Source organism: Eriocheir sinensis, unplaced genomic scaffold (assembly GCF_024679095.1).
Source record: "Eriocheir sinensis breed Jianghai 21 unplaced genomic scaffold, ASM2467909v1 Scaffold23, whole genome shotgun sequence".
NCBI classification, from domain to species: Eukaryota; Metazoa; Arthropoda; class Malacostraca; order Decapoda; family Varunidae; genus Eriocheir; species Eriocheir sinensis.
Window position 1 is genome coordinate 383819 of NW_026111532.1, and position 20216 is coordinate 404034.

The 20216-nt window shown below is 47.6% G+C and overlaps 4 protein-coding genes across 6 annotated transcripts; all 4 read right to left on the reverse strand.

Annotated features, from left to right (window-relative positions):
- Positions 1 to 70: 70 nt before the first annotated feature.
- LOC126990992 (leucine-rich repeat LGI family member 4-like) lies at positions 71 to 1470 on the reverse strand. Its single transcript, XM_050849639.1, has 3 exons — positions 1281 to 1470; positions 936 to 1049; positions 71 to 429 (listed from the first exon to the last, which is right to left on the reverse strand). Exons 1-3 carry the CDS (start codon positions 1468 to 1470, stop codon positions 284 to 286), a joined length of 450 nt encoding a protein of 149 aa, XP_050705596.1. The 3' UTR covers positions 71 to 283.
- A 20-nt stretch (positions 1471 to 1490) lies between these two features.
- Positions 1491 to 2106, reverse strand: LOC126990969 (oplophorus-luciferin 2-monooxygenase non-catalytic subunit-like). Its single transcript, XM_050849608.1, has one exon. It carries the CDS (start codon positions 2067 to 2069, stop codon positions 1506 to 1508), a length of 564 nt encoding a protein of 187 aa, XP_050705565.1. The 5' UTR covers positions 2070 to 2106; the 3' UTR covers positions 1491 to 1505.
- Positions 2107 to 4448: 2342 nt separating this feature from the next.
- On the reverse strand, positions 4449 to 20187 carry LOC126990965 (oplophorus-luciferin 2-monooxygenase non-catalytic subunit-like). 3 transcript variants are annotated; one of them, XM_050849598.1, is made up of 4 exons: positions 19587 to 20187; positions 6340 to 6559; positions 5988 to 6104; positions 4449 to 5493 (listed from the first exon to the last, which is right to left on the reverse strand). In XM_050849598.1, the coding sequence occupies exons 1-4, from the start codon at positions 20160 to 20162 to the stop codon at positions 5348 to 5350; spliced, it is 1059 nt and encodes a 352-aa protein (XP_050705555.1). In that variant the 5' UTR covers positions 20163 to 20187; the 3' UTR covers positions 4449 to 5347. The 3 variants fall into 3 exon arrangements, with proteins under 3 accessions (XP_050705555.1, XP_050705557.1, XP_050705556.1); XM_050849600.1 differs by lacking the exons at positions 5988 to 6104; positions 6340 to 6559 and adding an exon at positions 19021 to 19137 and having other exon boundaries at positions 19379 to 20186; XM_050849599.1 differs by lacking the exons at positions 4449 to 5493; positions 5988 to 6104; positions 6340 to 6559 and adding exons at positions 18463 to 18637; positions 19021 to 19137 and having other exon boundaries at positions 19379 to 20186.
- On the reverse strand, positions 10890 to 12840 carry LOC126990968 (oplophorus-luciferin 2-monooxygenase non-catalytic subunit-like). Its single transcript, XM_050849607.1, has 3 exons — positions 12022 to 12840; positions 11664 to 11780; positions 10890 to 11515 (listed from the first exon to the last, which is right to left on the reverse strand). Exons 1-3 carry the CDS (start codon positions 12806 to 12808, stop codon positions 11370 to 11372), a joined length of 1050 nt encoding a protein of 349 aa, XP_050705564.1. The 5' UTR covers positions 12809 to 12840; the 3' UTR covers positions 10890 to 11369.
- Positions 20188 to 20216: the final 29 nt, after the last annotated feature.

Sequence of the window (20216 nt, forward strand, 5' to 3'; positions counted from 1 at the left end):
TTTCGATGGGCACAGACGGAAGCGTTTGCTGAGGAGTGTGTGGGCACCTCAGCAGGAACAATAATCACTCTAAGAAAAACACAGCTTTATTTGAACAATATATACGACGGAATCTCCTGAAGATCAAGGCCAAAGTGAATGGAAAAAGACAAGGAAATAATTCACAGACACGTTTAAGTGTATTAGAAACTGTGGGATAGGAGACACACAGTGGCCGTTAGGGACTGTGCCAAAGGCTGCAGCGGTGCACAGGTAACGACCGGATGGCGCGTTGGTTGGGGCTTCACGTGCAGTGATCGAGGTACCACTGCACGGAGACATCCATAACCAGGTCCCCGTTCCAACACGTGGTCCCGCTATTAAAGACGGCCATGGCTGACGAGTCGAAAACCAGCCACGCCATGTCACAGCCACACTCCAGCGGGTTCTCTAATAATAATAATAATAATAATAATAATAATAATAATAATGATAATAATAATAATAACAATAATAATGATAATGATAATAATAATAATAATAATAATAATAATGATAATAATAATAATAATAATAATAATAATAATAATAATAATAATAATAATAATAATAATAATGATAATAATAATAATAACAATAATAATGATAATAATAATAATAATAATAATGATAATAATGATAATAATAATAATGATAATAATAATAATAATGATAATAATAATAATAATAATAATAATAATAATAATAATAATAATAATAATAATAATAATGACAAAAATAATAATATAAGAGTAATAAGAGTAGTAATAAGAGTAATCATGATAATGATAGTAATAATAATAATTATATAATAATAATAATAATAATGATAATAATAGTAATAATAATAATAATAATAATAATAATAATAATAATAATAATAATAATAATAATAATAATAACGCTACAAAACTCACCTCTCAAGTCGATGGCGTCTACGGTGAGCCGAGACACGAGTCCTTCCCATCTCTCCTGCGTCAAGTACACGATCAAGTTGTTCCTAAAGGAGATGGTCCCCTTGTCGTTCAGTCCTGCAAGAAAGGGAGTGTAAAGGGATGGAGGCTGTGCTGGAGGAAGGACAGAGATCCTGCCAGTAATGAAGGAGGAAATAAGGTAGGTCAGAAACATTGTCGGGACTATTGCGGCAGGATTGGTCAGGGTGATACGTCTTCCTTCAGTGACCCGTGACCCTGCACAGCAGCTGCCTGTCGGGGTCATGGCCCGACTCAGCCTGGAGGTGCAGGGCCCGGCGCCACACTCACCCGTCAAGGACAGCGGGTGGATCTGGGAGAGGAAGTTCCCGTCCAAGTGCACGGCGGTGAGCGGCTGAAGCTGTGTGTTGATGAAGTCCTCGATGAGAGTCCCCGGGATGCCGTTGTTCTGCAGGTACAGCGTCCTCAGGTTCTTGAGCGTGAGGAACACGTTGGGCGGCGTCGTGTCCCCCAGACCCATGTCGTTGAGGCGCAGAACCTCCAGATAGGGAGAGCCTATGAAGACCGTCTGGGTGAGTGTGAAGCCCGTGTTGCCGGATAAGTCGAGGAGATGAGAGCTTCCATCTCGATGTCCGGCATGACCCCAGAAAAATTGTTGTACGACAAGTCGAGCTCTGTCAGTTGCACGTACAGTTTCAACGTCTCGAAGGGGAACCAACTGATCTTGTTTTCCTCCATGTTAAGGCGCACCAGCGTGTTGTGGGAGTTGACGAGCGTCTCTTCCTCCACCGTGTGGATGACCGTGTTGGTGATGTCAATCTCGTTGAAGCTCACGTCACCGAACACTCCAGCAGGCAGGTCTAGCAGGGACTCGTAAGGAACAACGGGCTCGATGGTGAGTCGATTCAAGTCATGGAAGGCGAACGGCGTTTGGAATACCCTTGCCAGCTGGTCACTGGATTGGACGTTGGAACAGTCCACGTTTATTTCATATCTTGCGGTAGTGGCGCATGTGCAGGGGTAAATAGCACTGTCGAGCGGACAGGGCCACTCCGCCGCACAGAGAGGTGCGGCGCAGACCACCACCATCAGGGACAAGAGTGACCGGAGCAGCGACATGGTGGAGGAGGCGAGGCACTGACCTGGCCACTCCCACCGCCAGCCTTTATAAAGCCCCGGTATCTTATCACGACACACTGCCAAGGCCGGCCACGCACCGCACAGGACTTTTGCACACACACACACACACACCTCAGTTCACCCAGCAATGTCACAAATTCATATAAAAATATAAGCAACCTTTGAAATGTTTAACGTGCGAATCTGCGGTCTGAGTTCGAATCCCAGCCGGAATGCTGCTCACTCTGTGTTGGTCGATGAATGATTGCCTTGAAAAAACTGAATAAGGTAAACTCGTGTAACCCGGATGTCACACTGGCCCTGTGTCCCGAGGTAGTCACTTTTTAACCACCACAGGCAAAAGACCAAAGGCGACGGAGTAAACACCGAGGCCACTTGCATCTATGGCGTATGTCCCCACCATAACCTCCCTTTTCGCGGGCCGCCCTGCACCGCCACCATCAAGCGCCCGAGGATCGTTGAAACTCATCTCAGTGAAAACGAAAAACATGAAAACCTCAGTGGCTGTGAAAGCTTTGTAAATCTTTTTGTTGTTGCTGATGATGTCCATTATACTTGTGTTTTTACATTCTTCTCACAACTGCTTGGTGTCATGGGAGGCATTCCCTCGCGACCCTTTTATAAACCTTAGATCTTTGGCTTCTAAGAGCTGCGTGCCTTCCGCCATCGCAGTATTTATTGTCTGTTTTTGGAGAGGCAGCGACACAGGATGTACTCAACCGTGACCCGTAGCTGGGGCGCGATCCGGGAGGTATGTTTTGTCATAACAACAACAACGACAAAAACAACAACAAAAACAACGGTAATTTTTTACATGTATGATGCGCCGGAAAATCGTTTTTTTTTTTTTTTTGTGGGGGAGTATATTTAAACTACTCTAACCGAACTTTACATAACCTAACCTCTCGACCCCCATGCTAACCAGGGTGGGTACCCCCCCACATGTATGATGCACCCGTAAAACTAGAGAAGTGCAACAAAAAGGCAACTCTGAGGCTCAGTCTGTCTATAGAGCCCCGAGTGAAACCATAACAATGGACTTAGAAAATCGAAGCCACCCAACGCAGCACAGCACATTCTCGGAGCTATTACAGCCATATGAGATTCATCCCCAAAAAGATTTTTAGATATATGGCAATGCCACAGTGTCTCCTACATAATATGCCAATTTCGTTATTGCACGTGACACGGACTTATTAGTAAGAATTACCAAAACAACAACAACAATAGTTACTGGGAAATGAGAGCACACACCGGCTAGGAAAGATACATACAGGGAGGGACACACACACACACACACACACACACACACACACACACACACACACCGGGAGTGACACATAATGGGAGGGACACATACAGGGCCTAACACTCTCGTTGAGGAAAGCATTCAGGGAGGGACACATTCAGGGTGATAAGGGTGCGTGCAGGGACGAAAAGAGACGTACAGGGAAGGAAGGACACATAGTGAAGACACATGCAAAAAGGGGAGTGGATAAGGGGAAAGAAAGGGGCACGATGGAGGCAAGAGGTGCGTGGAGGGGGCCAAGGAAGGGGGCGTGGAGGGGAAAGTGGTGGGGGACATGGAAGGGGCCATGGGGGGGGGGGGGGCATAAAGGGACGCGGCAGCCTTGTGTGGCCGTGAGCGTCACCGAGGGGCACAAGCCGAAGGGAATCAGGCACCTGCGACGAGATAGCTGACGGCGCCGCGGCGGGAGACTCACGTACCTGCGTTGTGTTCGCTGACCCATGGCTGTACGACTCCCGGATGTACGACCTGTATCTCTACGACCCTTAGGCATGTAATGATGCTTTTCTTGTTGGCTTGACTGTGTGACTTTAGTGCTAACCTCCCTTGGATGTGCTCTACCCTTACCTACAACCGGTTCTTATTGGTTCAGTGACTTGAATGACTCGACGTATGACTTCTGGCTTACGTGACCCTTATCTGCATGACCCGTGTGTATTTTTTTTTTTTTTTTTTTTTTTTTACGTCGCTGCCTGTTGCGCCGGTAGGCATCTTCCTGGTGGGACCTGATGGTCGGCCCAAGGCTTCTTCCAGGTGGGGCCTGATGGTCGGCCCATCCCGTTCTGGCGCAGGCGAGTGTTTATAGTGGCGCCATCTTGCATTGGCTCATGCTGCCCCCCGGAACTCGTTCTTGATTCGCTTGGACGGCTTCCTCTAGAGTCCGGGTTGATGGGTGGTCTTCAGGACAGCATGTGGGTAGTTTTAAGCCACTCGGCGGTGACTGAAAAATCCGAGTGGTAGCGTGGGGATTCGAACCCGCGTCGTCCATCACGCGGTGAATGTGGGCCCAGTACGCTACCATTTCGGCCACCGTTAGGTTACTAATGACCTTTCATAGTTGACGTCTTTATTTGTAAGGACAATCCTGACATTGAGCAGAGAAAGGTTGAAATAGTACATATAAAAAAATCAGAGAGACAGGCAAGATCTGAGAGGTACTAGGCTTTTATTTATTTTTTTATTTATTTATTTATTTATTTTTTTATTTTTTTTTATTTTTTTTTGCCTGTTGCGCCGGTAGGCATCTTCCTGGTGGGGCCTGATGGTCGGCCCAAGGCTTCTTCCAGGTGGGGCCTGATGGTCGGCCCAGCCCGTTCTGGCGCAGGTGAGTGTTTATAGTGGCGCCATCTTGCATTAGCTCATGCTGCCCCCCGGAACTCGTTCTTGATTCGCTTGGACGGCTTCCTCTAGAGTCCGGGTTGATGAGTGGTCTTCAGGACACCATGTGGGTAGTTTTAAGCCACTCGGCGGTGACTGAAAAATCCGAGTGTTAGCGTGGGGATTCGAACCCGCGTCGTCCATCACGCGGTGAATGTGGGCCCAGTACGCTACCAGTTCGACCACCGCCTACCCTTACCTGTGCTTGAAAGGGTAAGAGCAGCCCCTATTGCTGTGACTGGTGGAGTGAACGCTTATACCCACGCAGGCTAAGGAACGATGGATGGTTTTCGATGGACACAGACGGAAACGTTTGCCGAGGAGGGTGTGGGCACCTCAGCAAGAACAGTAATCACTCTAAGAACAACACAGCTTTATTTGAACAATATATACGACGGAAACTCCTGAAGATCAAGGCCAAAGATAATGGAAGAAGTCAAGGAAATAATTCACGGACACGTTGAAGTGTATTAGAAACTATTGGATAGGGAACATTGAGTGACCGGTCGGGACTGTGCCAAAGGCTGCAGCGGTGCCCAGGTGACGGCCGGATGACGCGTTAGTTGGGGCTTCACGGGCAGTGCTCGATGAACCACTGCACGGGGAGGTCCACAACCAGGTTCCCGGTGACACACGTGGTATATTGGTTAAAGGCGGCCATGGCTGACGAGTCTTTAAGCAGCCAATACACGTCACAGCCACACACCAGCGGGTTGTCTGCGGGAGGAAGAGGACAATTGTTTCAACCTTACCGGCCACCTCCTTCGCTGCTGTACTGCTCCACTGCGTGATGCAACAGTACTGCTACTTTATACCGCTACAGCTGCTGCTACTACTGACAACGATTATACAAAGAATACCATTAAAAAGAGGAAGAAGACTCTACTGCTACTACTACCCTTGCTAATACTACTACTCCTACTACTACTACTACTACGACTATTACTACTACTACTACTACTACTACTACTACTACTGCTACTGCTACTACTAATATTACTACTGCTAATACTAATACTACTACTGCTAATACTAATACTACTACTACTACTACTACTACTACTACTACTAATAATAATAATAATAATAATAATAATAATAATAATAATAATAATAATAATAATAAAAGTGATAATAATAATAATAATAATAATAATAATAATAATAATAATAATAATAATAATATTATTATTAATAATAATACAACTTACCTCTCATGTCGATGGCGCCTGCCGTGGTGAGCTGAGATACGAGTCCTTCCCAATTCTCCTGCGTCAAGTACTCGATCTGGTTGCTCATGAAGGAGATTGTTCCCTCTTCGGGCAATCCTGCAAGAAGGGGAGTGTAAGGGACTTGGCTGTGGTGGACGAAGGGCAGAGATGCTGCCAGTAGTGAGGGAGGGAAAAGGGAGGCTAGAAACACTGCATGACCTTAGTCGTGACTATTGTGTCAGAATTGGTCAAGGGGAAACGTCTTCCTTCAGTAACACGTGACCCGGCACAGCAGCTACCTGTCGGGTTCATTGCCCAGCACAGGAGGTGCAGGCCCTAGCGCCACACTCACCAGTCACGGACAGCGGGTGGATCTGGGAGAGGGAGTTCCTGTCCAAGTACACGGTGGTGAGCCTCGACCGCTGCGGTTGAAGCTGCGTGTTGATGAAGTCCTCGATGAGAGTCCCCGGGATGCCGTTGTTCTGCAGGTACAGCGTCTTGAGGTTATTGAGCGTGAAGAACACGTTGGGCGGCGTCGTGTCGCCCAGAGCCATGTTGTTGAGGCGCAGCACCTGCAGATAGGGAGAGCCTATGAAGACCGTCTGGGTGAGTGTGAAACCCGTGTTGCCGGATAAGTCCAGGGTGGTGAGAGCTTCCGTCACGATGTCCGGCATGACCCCCGAAAACTTGTTGTCCGACAAGTCGAGCTCTCGCAGTTCCACGAACAGGTCCAGCGTCTCGAAGGGGAAAGTGTTGATCTCGTTTCCTCTCATGTTAAGGCGCACCAGCGTGTTGTGGGAGTTGACGATCGCCTCTTCCTCCACCGTCTCGATCAACGTGTTCATAACGTCAATCTCCTCGAAGCTCACTGGACCGAACACTCCAGCAGGCAGATCGTACAGGGTACTGACAGGGGTTAAGGGATCGATGATGAGTCGCTTAAAGTCATTGAAGGCGAACGGCGTCTGGAATATTTCTGTCAGCCTTGTACTGCTGTCGACGTCGGAGCAGTCCATGGTTATTTCAAGACTTGCGGAAGCGATGCATATGCAGGGGGAAATAGCACCGACGTCCGGACAGGGCCACTCCGCCGCCGAGAGATGCGCGACGCAGACCACCACCACCAGGGACAGGAGTGACCGGAGCAGCGACATGGTGGAGGAGGCGAGGCACTGACCCGGCCACTCCCACCGGCAGCCTTTATAAAGCCCCGTTATCTTATCGCGACACACTGCCAAGTCCGGCCACGCACCGCACAGGACGTTTGCACACACACACACACACACACACACACACACACACACACACACACACACACACACACACACACACAGACCACCCCCATTCTTCCTCTTTTCCCACCTTTCCCCACTCCTCCCTTTCCTCGTCTCTGCCTCCCCTGCCCCTTCATCCCTCTCTTCCTTTCTTTATCCCTCTCTTGGCTTTTTCTTCCCTCCTCTTGGTATCCTCCTCCTCCTTTTGTCCCTCCCTGTATGTCCCTTTCCTTTCACCACTCAATCTCTGTATGTCTCCCTCTCCTTCCTTTCTCCCTTCATCCCTCTCCTCGTCTCTTCCTCCCTCGCTTTGTCCTTACATCACCTCCCATTTGCCCTTTCGTTCCCTCCCTAGTAACCAGAATCCCCCCCTTCGCTGCCCTTCCCCTCCTCTCGTCCCTCCCTCCCTTCGTTCCTCCTCCGTGGAAATCCTCCTTCCGTTTCCCTCATTTCCCACACCTTTCCGAGAAGCAAAATAGTGTATCTTGTTTACCAACTGTACCTGTTATTACCTGAGTTCGGTGTTTGCCTTGTGTCCGTTCGTTGAGCTTATCTTCACTCCCTCATCGTGGTAGAGGAGCTTCGTAATCGTGTTCATGTCAGGTTTTGTTTCTATAATAAAAAAGGTGTGATAGTGGTGGTAGTGGTGGTGGTGGTGGTAGTGGTGATTTTAGCGGATGAAACTCCAGTAGCTGTAGTAGTAGCAGTAGTAGTAGTAGTAGTTGTTGTTGTAGAGGAAGTAGTAGTAATAGTAGTAGTAGTAGTAGTAGTAGTAGTGGCTGAGGTAGTAGTAATAGTAGTAGTAGTAGTAGTAGTAGTAGAACACGGCGACCTTGTAGTTTGACCATGAGAGTCACCTCGCTGAGTACAGGCCGAAGGGAATCAGGCACCTGCAATGAGATAGCTGACGGAGCCGCAGCGGGAGCCTCACGTAGACGCATTACGTCATCCCCCTCTGACCTCACCCCTCGCTGACCCCTGACCCTAAAATGTATGACGAACTTTGATTTGCTTAATGGCTCGGCTGCATGACTCTTGATTAAATGACCCTTAAACGACCCTCAAACGTTTGATGACCTTTGATTTGTGTAATGGCTCATCTGTATGACTCTTGATTAAATGACTCTTTAACGACCCTCAAACGTATGATGAACTTAGATATGCGTAATGGCTCGGGCGTACAACTCTTGATTGAACGACCTTGCTTTTCATGGCCTTTGGCTAACTGGCTTTACGACTCTTGTAGGAGAGCAAAAGTAAAGTTAGGGACAGCTAAGGCTGCGCGTGGTCTCTGTGTTCATTTCCGTCACTTTCGTCCCTAAGAATTGTAGATCAAATGTAAAAGTAACCGTTCTGTTTCTGACTCAGCCAATGGAAGTAAACGTAATGCAAGAATGGCAAAAACTTGGCAGTGAAAATGTGAAACTGCCGGCCTCTTGCAAGGTTTAGGGGCGTCAACTCAAATCATCCAGCTTCATAGTATGATATAACCTGTAACTGCATAAAACATCTTGAATCCTATAATACAAAGTGTGAACCTTCTTCCTGGCTGTAGCAGCGTGACGTTTCTCTGTATGTGGGTGTGCGGAGGTGGCCTTTCCGCTGAGGGTAGAAGAGAAAAAAGGTAAAGGGAAGGAGGGGTGAAAATATACTGTGCAAAAGGAAGAGAGAAGGGGCGAGAAATAGTTATACATCTATACAGAGAGTGACAAAGGGCAGTAGGAAAGAAGAGAAGAAGGAGGCTGAGGAAGGGGAAGGAGGAGGAAGGGGCCAGAAATAATTATACAGTTATACACAGTGACAAAGGGAGGTAGGAAAGAAAAGAAGAAGGGGGGGGTAGGAAGGGGAAGAAGGGGGAAGGGGCTGAAGGTGACCTCGAGCACAGCGCATCCCAACCTGTGATAGCAAGGCCCCAGTGCACTTGTGGGTGAAAGTGCAGCCGATGGAGGCCAGGACAGAGCCGTATCATCAGGTCGGCCAAGGTTAGTGAAATGGACAGGTGACGGCAAGGCCACAGACGTCTATTTTTAATCAAAGGTAAATCAGAAAGTGGAGTTGGGTTCGTTGGGTTTGTCAGGGAGAGAAAGGCAGGATCAGAAGCAAAGATGGATGTAAGGAAGCAGACAGGGAGGAGCGAAGGAGGTAAAAGGGATAGAATGAGGATTGAAGGGGCAGAGGTGGATAGAAGAAAGCTGGCAGAGAGGAGCAAAAGAGGTAAAAACGGATAAAAGAGGATTGAAGAGGCGAATGAGAAGGAAGAAACATGCAGAGAAAGACCAAGTGGACTAAGAGAAGATGTGCAGTCACATGTTCTAATCAAAGGTGTGGGTCCCGTACAAGGATAATTATAACATATGTTGCTTTCACCTTAGTCGGTGTGACAATGGAGATGTTATCTGCCCGGTCATTGGGAGTCGGCAGGTGCATGGGTAGACAAACCGACAGACACACAAAAACGATTGCCGTGGCGCCTTAATAGAAAAAAAACATAAGCATTGGTAAAACCCCAAATTAAGAAATGCGCACCTGATGAATCTTAAGTGAAGGTTATTGAAGATTCACAGGTTAGGGGTCAGACTCCCTACATAAGAATATGACGTCAAGATGGTACAAGATAATTCTCATCAGACACGTTGAGAACACGAATCAAACAGCTTATAAGAGGGTAGGAACAGGACACCTCTGGACCAAAAAAAGTACCAGTCATTAGTTTTGGTATTTTCAATCGTCTTAGTTTATGAAGCAGCGTTTAGTGGACCCTTTTTTCATATATTCCTTCCTTTTCTTGATCTGTGTTCCTTCCCTTTACAATAAGCTGATGGGTTGTAACGTAGCGGACAGTCCTATACACACACACACACACACACACACACACACACACACACATACACACACAAACACACACACACACACACACACACACACACTTGGAGAGGTGGATTGATTCATTTGCTAATAAGTGTCTACGCAGAATCATGGGATATCGCTGGAATGACTTTGTGTCAAACCGGCGACTACTCCGTGAGACTGATTCACCATATATTACCCGTTTAGTCCGTCATCGCCCACTCTAGTTATACGGGAACTTGGCACGTTACCCAAAAGCCGACCCTGTTCACCGGGTTGTCTTTATAAGAGACAGTCCTGAGTGGAGGAGGGCAAGGGGACGCACCCGGAGTTAGTGGTTTAAACAAGTCGATAGATCCTGCCAAGAGGTACTCAGGATTGAGACTATCCCTGGGGGATCCCCGAACTTGGCGCTGTAGGGTGAACGAGGCGAAGCGCCCCCCGGCGTATGCCCTCATTGACTGATTGATTGATATAATGGTTCAAGGAATCTGCGTACGACTTCTCGTTACTAAATGACATATATACGACAAAAGGCTTGCTTTTGGCTTGGGTTTGGTGAGGTCTGATTGGGCTAGTTTAGGTTTGGGTAGTCTTGACATGTTTGGGTTACGTTTTAGCCCAGTGGGCCGGGCTGGGAAGCATATGAACACCTCGGTCCAGACTTAATCATGTTTTGGCACACGTAGGTCAGCTCATTTTAGGTTTTCAGCACTGGTCTTATGAATAATCGAGTAACAGGAAAAGGTTTCATTACAGGCACTCAGAGATATCAGGCAGATCACTGGTAAACGTCTTTATATGTATGAAGGATTCTGATTTTTAGAAAACAATGTGTTAAATAATATAATTATAAAGGTCAGGAAGGTATAAACTTGAAGATACTGGGCGGTGTTGGAAGGGTTAGACCCGACACTTTTCAATGACCAGGGGAGTACAACCTATTCCCTGGAGAAGGATGAATGGGTGGTTTCCGAGGAGAAAGGATATTTATCGGGGAGAATAGTAACACATCAACGAGGACAAGAAAAAAAATACTACAGCTGTTTAACGACAAAATACATACGACGAAACCTCCTGAAAATATTGACAAAAATAATGAAACATCACCATGCGAAAATCATTTACAGACACTTTCATGAGTAATTAAAACTATAGAACTTGGAGGAAGTACTGCGTATTCGACTCGTGTAGAGGAAGTTCGTGAGGGCGCGTGGCTGGGGTGAAGACAGTAGCGGCGAGGGGTGGCTGGCGCGGCGGCTCAGCTGCAGTGCTCGTGGAACCAGTCTATGGGGAGGTCCACCATATAGGCCCCTCCGTCGCACTTGGTTTCGGCGTGGAAGATGGCCATAAGATCCGCATCGAGCACCAGCCATACCAGGTCACACCCACACACCAGCGGGTTGTCTGCGGGAAGAGAAGAAAGACGGAGTGTACTTTAGACATTTACTGATAGAATACTACCATCTCTCACAACCACTGATGTTAATATTCCATTACTACTGCCACCTCTTCTACAACCACTACTAAGATTACTGCCGCCAACTCTACTTACCTCTCAAGTCGATGGCATTTGCATTGCTGAGCTGAGACACGAGTCCCTCCCAGTCCTCTCGATACAGATAAACGATCAAGTTGTTCCTGAAGGAGATCGTCCCCTCCGCCTCCATGCCTGCAAGAAGGAGTGTAATGCAAAGAGGAAAAGAAAAACGGAGAGATTGAGAAGGGAAAGCAGATACTGCTTGAGAGAGGGAGGGAGGGAGGAAAAGGGGTTATTAATAGTGCATGAACTTAGTAAGGAGTTGTGTGTCAAGAAGGGTAACAAGAAGAGGCTTTATCTCGGTCTTCCGTGAACTGCAGCCGCCTGGTGTTGTCCTGACCCTGCACGAAGTACCCAGCGGCGCCACACTCACCCGTCACGGACAGAGGGTGGATCTGGGAGAGGGAGTTCCCATCCAAGTACACCGAGGTGAGCGGCTTCAGCTCCGGGTTGATGAAGTCCTCGATGAGGGTCCCCGAGATGCCGTTGTTCTCCAGGTACAGCGTCCTGAGGTACGTGAGCGGGAGGAACACGTTGGGCGGCGTCGTGTCGCCCAGACCCATGTTGTTGAGGCGCAGCTGCTCCAGATAGGGAGTGCCCGTGAAGGCCGTCTGGGTGAGCGTGAGGCCCGTGTTGCCGGACAAGTCGAGGGAGATGAGACCTTCCGTCTCGATGTCCTTCATGGGCCCTGACAGCTTGTTGTACGACAAGTCCAATTCCAAGAGCTTCGTGAACAGGTCCAGCGTCTCGAAAGGGAAGCTGTTGATTTCGTTTCCTCCCATGTTGAGTCGCCAAAGCGTGATATGGGAGTTGACGAGCACCTCTTCCTCCACCGTTTGGATGAACGTGTTGGTGATGTCAATCTCCTCGAAGTTCACTGAACCAAATATGCCGTCAGTCAGGATCACCAGGGAATTGGAGGGGAATGTGGGGTTGATGATGAGTCGCTTGAAGTCACTGAAGGCGAAGTGTGTCTGGAATACTTCTTCCAGCCGGTCAGTGGATGTGACATCGGAGCAGTCCATGATTAAATCATAACTATCGGCAATACATACGCAAGGGGCGATAGCACTGTCGAGCGGACAGGGCCACTCCGCCGCACAGAGAGGCGCGGCGCAGAGCACCACCACCAGGGACAGGAGTGACCGGAGCAGCGACATGGTGGAGGAGGCGAGGCACTAACCCGGCCACTCCCACCACCAGCCTTTATAAAGCCCCGGTATCTTATCGCGACACACTGCCAATGCCGGCCACGCATCGCACAGGACGTTTGCACACCCACACACGCACACACACACACACACACACACACACACACACACACACACACACACACACACACACACACACACACACACACACACACACACACACACACACACACACACACACACACACACACACACACACACACACACACACACACACACACACACACACACACACACACACACACACACACACACACACACACACACACACACACACACACACACACACACATATACACTGCAGTTGTGTGGTCTCCTCACAAAAAGAAGGATATCAGAAAGTTGGAAAGGATACAGAGAATTGCAACTAAAATGGTCCCAGAACTCGAATATGACGTATGAAGACAGATTGAGTGAGATGGACTTGACGACACTGGAACAAAGAAGGGAGAGAGGAGATCTGATCACACTGTATTAGTTGGTAAATAAGTTTGACGAGGTGGATAGAGATGATCTCTTCTCTACTGCGAGAATGCGGGGGCTGAGAGGACATGGAAAGAAACTTAATAAAGGAACCTGTTTGAGTGACTTGAAAAAGTATAGTTTTCCACATAGAAATGTTAACACATGGAACAGCTTGCGGGAAGAAGTGGTGGAGGCGAGCAGTGTCCATCAAATGAAGGAAAGGCTGGATGAATGTAGATAATTATGGAGACGGGACTATTAGAGCTAAGCTCGGGCCTTGTAGACTTCAAATAGGTAAATACAAATAGGTAAACACACACACACACACACACACACACACACACACACACACACACACACACACACACACACACACACACACACACACACACACACACACACACACACACACACACACACACACACACACACACACACACACACACACACACACACACACACACACACACACACACACACACACACACACACACACACACACACACACACACACACACACACACACACACACACACACACACACACACACACACACACACACACACACACACACACACACACACACACACACACACACACACACACACACACACACACACACACACACACACACACACACACACACACACACACACACACACACACACACACACACACACACACACACACACACACACACACACACACACACACACACACACACACACACACACACACACACACACACACACACACACACACACACACACACACACACACATATTTTTCCTGAAAAACTTAAAATCGCTAAAGTTACTCCCCACTATAATTAGGAAACTGGGCAGATATCAACAATTATATAATTATCGACCTATATCTATTCTACAAGCAATTCAACTATTTAGAAAATCATGAACTATTATTTAACTGTCAACACGGCTTTGTGGTTGGTCGTTCTACTGAAACAGCAATTCTTCAGTTTATCTCTAATGTTAATAAGTTTTTTGATGAAAAGTTTTATGTTATTGGGCTATTTCTTGACATGTCGAAAGCTTTTGTCTCTTTAAACCACCTAATACTTCTTAGTAAATTACAAAATTTTGGCATTAGAGGTCAACCACTACAACTCTTTACAAGCTACCTCAGTAACAGGATACAAACCGTCTACTGTAATTGAAAAAATACTCATGCAACTAACTGATTTCTATGGGTGTTCCTCAATTTTGTTCTTGATATACATTAATTACAGCTTTTGCTAACTCCAAGTTCAAGTTTACAATATATGCAGATGACACCACACTTTTATAAGCAGATGAGAACAAACACACCTTGTATTTTATGTTCAGAATTATTTTCCTTATGTAATTGGATTAAGTATAACCAACTCAAACGCAATGCTTCCAAGACCAATTGCATTTTTTTTTTTTCAGAACCGATCTGTTAATAATAGCTTAGCCCCTTTAATGTTGGAAAATGAGTTGATAGAGAGAGTAACTTGCACAAAATTTCTTGGTGGTCATAAAGACAAACATCTAAACTGGAAACAGCATATTAAAGACGTATGTGTCAAGCTTTCTAGAAATTGTGGTATTTTATGCAGAATTAGATATGATCTCACAACAGAAGCCATGCCTTGTATTTATTACACTCTAAGTTACCCGCATATTATTTATTGTATATCTTTGTGGGCATGCACCTGGCTCTCTTTTCTCAACAATTTAATAATTGCCCAAAAGAAATTTTCAAATGCATATTTTTCATTAAAAAAATCGAAACTACTGCCAGTATATTTTCAACTTAAAACTTATTGAACATCCATTCCATCCATAAGTATTTTTTATTACTGTTAGAATTTAGAACTATAAAAAAAATTTACACAGATATATTTAGCTTAATGAACACTTCGAGTAGAACTAGAAATAATAACAACAACCTACTTGGTCCACGCTTAGACACAACACTTTTTAAAAACAGCATTATGTATTATGGCCCCCTTGTATGGAACACAATACCAGACAACATTAAAAAAATTATTTGTACCAACTTATTATTTTTTTTAAAAAAGATGCTAAAAGTTTACTTATGTGCTCAGAAAAATTTGTGAAATTCTATGTATAATAATAACTGAGGCTTTCATGGATTTTTTTAATTAACTGTAAAGGGAATGGTCTGTATATAGTTACAATTTAGTATATAATCTTACATATATATGTATGTATACTTAGGTTGCCTGTATGTAATATATGTAAATAGATACATAAACCTGTCTGTCTAGGAGCCTGGCCTGGACAGACCGTGCCGTTGTTTGTTTGTTTTCGTTCAGCAGCGCCACCTCAATGAGGCAGCCTCTGAACACCGCCTATCTGATCTGCTGTCCCACGCTAACCAGGTCGACAGAGCGCGGCTCCTTGCTGCCCGGGCTCCTCACAGCGGCGCCTGGCTCTCGGACCTTCCCGTCGAGAGACTCGGGCTTCTCCTCCCCGACGAGGCTGTCCGCACAGGAGTAGCCCTGCGATTGGGCATCCCCACACAGCAGCCCCACCGATGTTGTTGCGGAGCCTTGGCTGACAGGCTGGGACACCACAACCAGTCCTGCAACAGAGACCCCGGTCGCCTGCCCCGCCACGCATCCCTCAACGATGTGATATACAGGGCTTTGTCATCTGCCGGTGTGGCGGCCATCCTCGAGCCACGGGTCTTAGACCGCGGTGATGGACGCCGCCCCGACGGCATCACGATTTACCCCTTCAGACAGGGCAAGATGCTTGCGTGGGACGCCACCTGCGTGAACACCTTCAGCAGCACCCACCTCATCGACTGCGCTGCCACAGCCGGTGCTGCTGCATGCTCCGCCGAGTCCCGGAAACGCAAGCGCTACGCCGACCTCGGCCAACGGTATGACTTCATGCCGCCGACGGTGGAGACGACCGGAGTCCTTGGTCCCGCCTTCAGCAACCTCATCAAGAACCTTGGCAGGCGCATCCGAGAGAGGACGGGGGAAAAGCGGGAAACCGAGTGGCTGCGGCAGCGGGTCAGCCTCGCAGTGATCCGCGGAAACGAAGCAGCGCTGTGCCATCAGCGCCCCACATCTGATAGGACCTAAGATCTAACAAGGCTTATTTTATGTTATATATTATGTGTTGTAATTGTATTGTATTGTAGTATTTATCTGTGATATATTATAAGATATGGTTGAGCGCCACCGGCGTTCCGGCAGGGGCCGATGAATTGCAATGAGAACAATTTAACCAATTGTTCCCATCGTAACTCCCGTCTGGATGGAGGCACACACACACACACACACACACACGCGCGCACAAGCCATAGCACACCCGGTGATGTCAGAGATTTGGCTGAAAATATCAGTAGCTTTTGAAATGGTTAGCGTGCCTGTCTACAAATTCGTTGGTTGGATTCGAATTCCGGGCCGGGCTGTTGGAGTGCAGCTCACCCAGCTTTTCGTCTTATCTTCCGGTTGGGTCGATTAATGGGTAGAAGAGAGGAAACCTGAGGAAGGTAAACTGGCGTAACCCGGATGTCACACTGTCCCTGCGTCCCGGGCTAGTCAGTCCCGAACCACCACAAGTTTAAGGTTCAGTGCGACGGAGATTAACACCGAGGCCACGCTCAGTTATAGCGTGTGCCCCCACCCTTACCTCCCTTTTCGGGGGCCGCCCTGCACCGCCACCGTCAAGCTCTTGAGGATCGTTGAAAATCATCTCAGTGAAAAAGAAAAACCTGAAAACCTCAGTGGCTGTGAAAGCTTTGTAAATCTTTTGTTGTTGCTGTTGATGTCCATTATACTTAGTTTCTCTAAATTCTTCTTACAACTGCTCGGTGTCATGGTAGGTCACCCCTCGCGGCCCTTTCATGAATCCTAGACCTTTGGCTTCTAAGAGCTACGTGCCTCCCGCCATCGCGGAATTTATTGTCTGTTTGTGGAGAAGCAGCAACACAGGAAGTACTCGACCGTGACCCGTAGCTGGGGCGCGATCCGGAAGGTGCGTTTTGTCACAACATCAACAACAACAACAATAACTACAGGGAAATGAGAACACGCACCAACTAGGAAAGACACATACAGGGATGGACACACACACACACACACACACACACACACACACACACACACACACACACACACACACACACACACACACACACCGGGAGTAACACATAGTGGGAGGGACACATGCAGGGCCTAACACAATCGTTGAGGAAATCATTCAAGGAGGGACAAATACAGGGTGGTAAGGGCTCGTGCAGGGACGAACAGAGACGTACAGGGAGGGAAGGACACAGAAAGGAGGGGACACGTGCAGAAAGGGAAGTGGATAAGGGGCAAGAAAGGGGCACGGTGGACCCGAGAAGAGCACGTAGAAACAGAGGGGCGTGGAAGTGGCCGAGAAGGGGGGAGTGGTCGGTTGCATTAAAGGGGCCATGGACGGGGCATAAAGGGACGCGGCAGCCTTGTGTGGCCGTGAGCGTCACCGCCTGGCACAAGCCGAAGGGAACAAGGCACCTGCAACGAGATAGCTGACGGCGCCGCGGCAGGAGACTCACGTGGCTGCGTTGTGTTCGCTGACCCATGGCTGTACGACCCCCAGATGTACGACCTGTATATCTACGACCCTTAGGCATGTAATGATCCTTTGCTTGTTGGCTTGACTGTGTGACTTTAGTGCTAACCTCCTTTGGATGTGCGCTACCCTTACCTGCAACCGCTCCTTATTGGTTCAGTGACTTGAATGACTCGACGTATGGCTTACACGACCCTTATATATTTATCTATTATCTATTTGTAAGGACAATCCTGACATTGAGAAGAAAAAGGTTGAAATAGTACATATGAAAAGATCAGAGAGACAGGCAAGATCTGAGAGGTACTAGGTTGTGCTTGAAAGGGTAAGAGCAGCCCCTATTGCTGTGACTGTTGGAGTGAACGCTTATACCCACGCAGGCTAAGGAACGATGGATGGTTTTCGATGGACACAGACGGAAACTTTTGCCGAGGAGTGTGTGGGCACCTCAGCAGGAACATTAATCCCTCACACAGCTTTATTTGAACAATATATATTACGGAAACTCCTGAAGATCAAAGCCAAAGAGAATGAAAGAGGACAAGGAAATACTTCACGGACACGTTTAAATGTATTAGAAACTACAGGGTAGTGCAGTGTTCGTCGAACCACGGCTTGGGAAGGTCCGTCATCAGGTTCCCCCCGCTACACGTGGTCAGACTGTTGAAGACCCTCATGGCTGACGAGTCTAGAAGCAGCCAATACACGTCACAGCCACACACCAGCGGGTTGTCTGCGGGAGGGAAAGGACACTTGTTTCAACCTTACCGGCCACCTCCTTCGCTCTGTACTGCTCCACTGCGTGATGCAACAGTACTGCTACTTTATACCGCTACAGCTGCTGCTGCTGCTACTGACAATGATTATACAAGGAATACAAGTAAGAAGAGGAAGAAGAAGACTCTAATACTACTGCTACTACTACTACCACTACTACTACTACTACTACTAATGATGATGATGATGATGATGATAATAATAAAAATAAAAATAAAGATAAATAATAATATTGATAATAATAATAATAATAATAATAATAATAATAATAATAATAATAATAATAGTAATAACAATAAAAATTATAATAATAATGATAATAATATTTCAACAACTCACGTCTCATGTCGATGGCGTCGTAACGGGTGAGCCGAGACACGAGTCCTTCCCAATTCTCCTGCGTCAACTGCTGGATCTGGTTGTTGGTGAAGGAGATGATCCCGTTGTCGTTCAGTCCTGCAAGAAGGGGGATGTAAGGGACCTAAACTGTGCTGGAGGAAGGGCTGAGATGTTGCCAGTAGAGAGGGAGAGAAAAAGAGAGTTAAGTAACACTACATGACCTTAGTCCGGACCATTGTGTCAGAATTAGTTAGGGGGAAACGTCTTCCTTCAGTGACCCGTGACCCTGCATAGCAGCTGCCTGTCGAGGTCATGGCCCGGCACAGCCGAGAGGTGCACGGCCTGGCGCCACACTCACCCGTTACGGAAAGCGGGTGGATCTGGGAGAGGGAGTTCCCGTCCAAGTACACGGCGAGGAGCGGCTGAGACAGCGTGTTGATGAAGTCCTCGATGAGGGTCCCCGTGATGTCGTTGTTCTGCAGGTACAGCGTCTTGAGGTTATTGAGCGTGAGGAACATGTTGGGTGGGGTCGTGTCGCCCATACCCATGTTGTTGAGGCGCAGCACCTCCAGATAGGGAGAGCCTGTGAAGACCGTCTGGGTGAGTTTGAATTCCGTGTTGCCGGATAAGTCCAGGGAGATGAGAGCTTTCGTCACGAAGTCCGGCATGTCCCCCTCAAACTGGTTGAACGACAAGTCGAGCTCTCGCAGTTGCAAGTACAGTTCCAGCGTCTCGAAGGGGAACCAACTGATCCGGTTTCTTGCCAAGTTAAGATGCAACAGCGTGTTGTGGGAGTTGACGAGCGTCTCTTCGTCCACCGTCTCGATCAACGTGTTGGTGATGTCAATCTCCTTGAAGCTCACTGGACCGAACACTCCAGCAGGCAGAGCGTCCAATCCATTGGCAGGGCTTAAGGGATCGATGATGAGTCGCTCAAAGTCATTGAAGGCGAACGGCGTCTGGAATATTTCTGTCAGCCTTTCACTGCTTTGGACGTTGGAGCAGTCCATGGTTATTTCATAAGTTACGGAAATGGTGCATATGCAGGGGTAAATATCACCGTCTTCCGGGCACGGCCAATCCGCCGCCCAGAGAGGCGTGGCGCAGACCACCAGGGACAGGAGTGACCGGAGCAGCGACATGGTGGAGGAGGCGAAGCTTTGACCGGGCCACTCCCACCGACAGCCTTTATAAAG

What these genes read in the sequence shown, in the direction of transcription:
- LOC126990969 (XM_050849608.1), bottom strand. Translation starts at nt 2,069, where the DNA reads ATGTCGCTGCTCCGGTCACTCTTGTCCCTGATGGTGGTGGTCTGCGCC.
- LOC126990968 (XM_050849607.1), bottom strand. Translation starts at nt 12,808, where the DNA reads ATGTCGCTGCTCCGGTCACTCCTGTCCCTGGTGGTGGTGCTCTGCGCC. An exon ending in CCACCCTCTGTCCGTGACGG is followed by an intron (nt 11,781 to 12,021) that starts GTGAGTGTGGCG and finishes TCCTTCTTGCAG; the next exon opens with GCATGGAGGCGGAGGGGACG. An exon ending in AAATGCCATCGACTTGAGAG is followed by an intron (nt 11,516 to 11,663) that starts GTAAGTAGAGTT and finishes CTCTTCCCGCAG; the next exon opens with ACAACCCGCTGGTGTGTGGG.
- LOC126990992 (XM_050849639.1), bottom strand. Translation starts at nt 1,470, where the DNA reads ATGGGTCTGGGGGACACGACGCCGCCCAACGTGTTCCTCACGCTCAAG. An exon ending in CCACCCGCTGTCCTTGACGG is followed by an intron (nt 1,050 to 1,280) that starts GTGAGTGTGGCG and finishes CCTTTCTTGCAG; the next exon opens with GACTGAACGACAAGGGGACC. An exon ending in AGACGCCATCGACTTGAGAG is followed by an intron (nt 430 to 935) that starts GTGAGTTTTGTA and finishes TATTATTATTAG; the next exon opens with AGAACCCGCTGGAGTGTGGC.
- LOC126990965 (XM_050849598.1), bottom strand. Translation starts at nt 20,162, where the DNA reads ATGTCGCTGCTCCGGTCACTCCTGTCCCTGGTGGTCTGCGCCACGCCT. An exon ending in CCACCCGCTGTCCGTGACTG is followed by an intron (nt 6,105 to 6,339) that starts GTGAGTGTGGCG and finishes CCCTTCTTGCAG; the next exon opens with GATTGCCCGAAGAGGGAACA. An exon ending in AGGCGCCATCGACATGAGAG is followed by an intron (nt 5,494 to 5,987) that starts GTAAGTTGTATT and finishes TTCCTCCCGCAG; the next exon opens with ACAACCCGCTGGTGTGTGGC.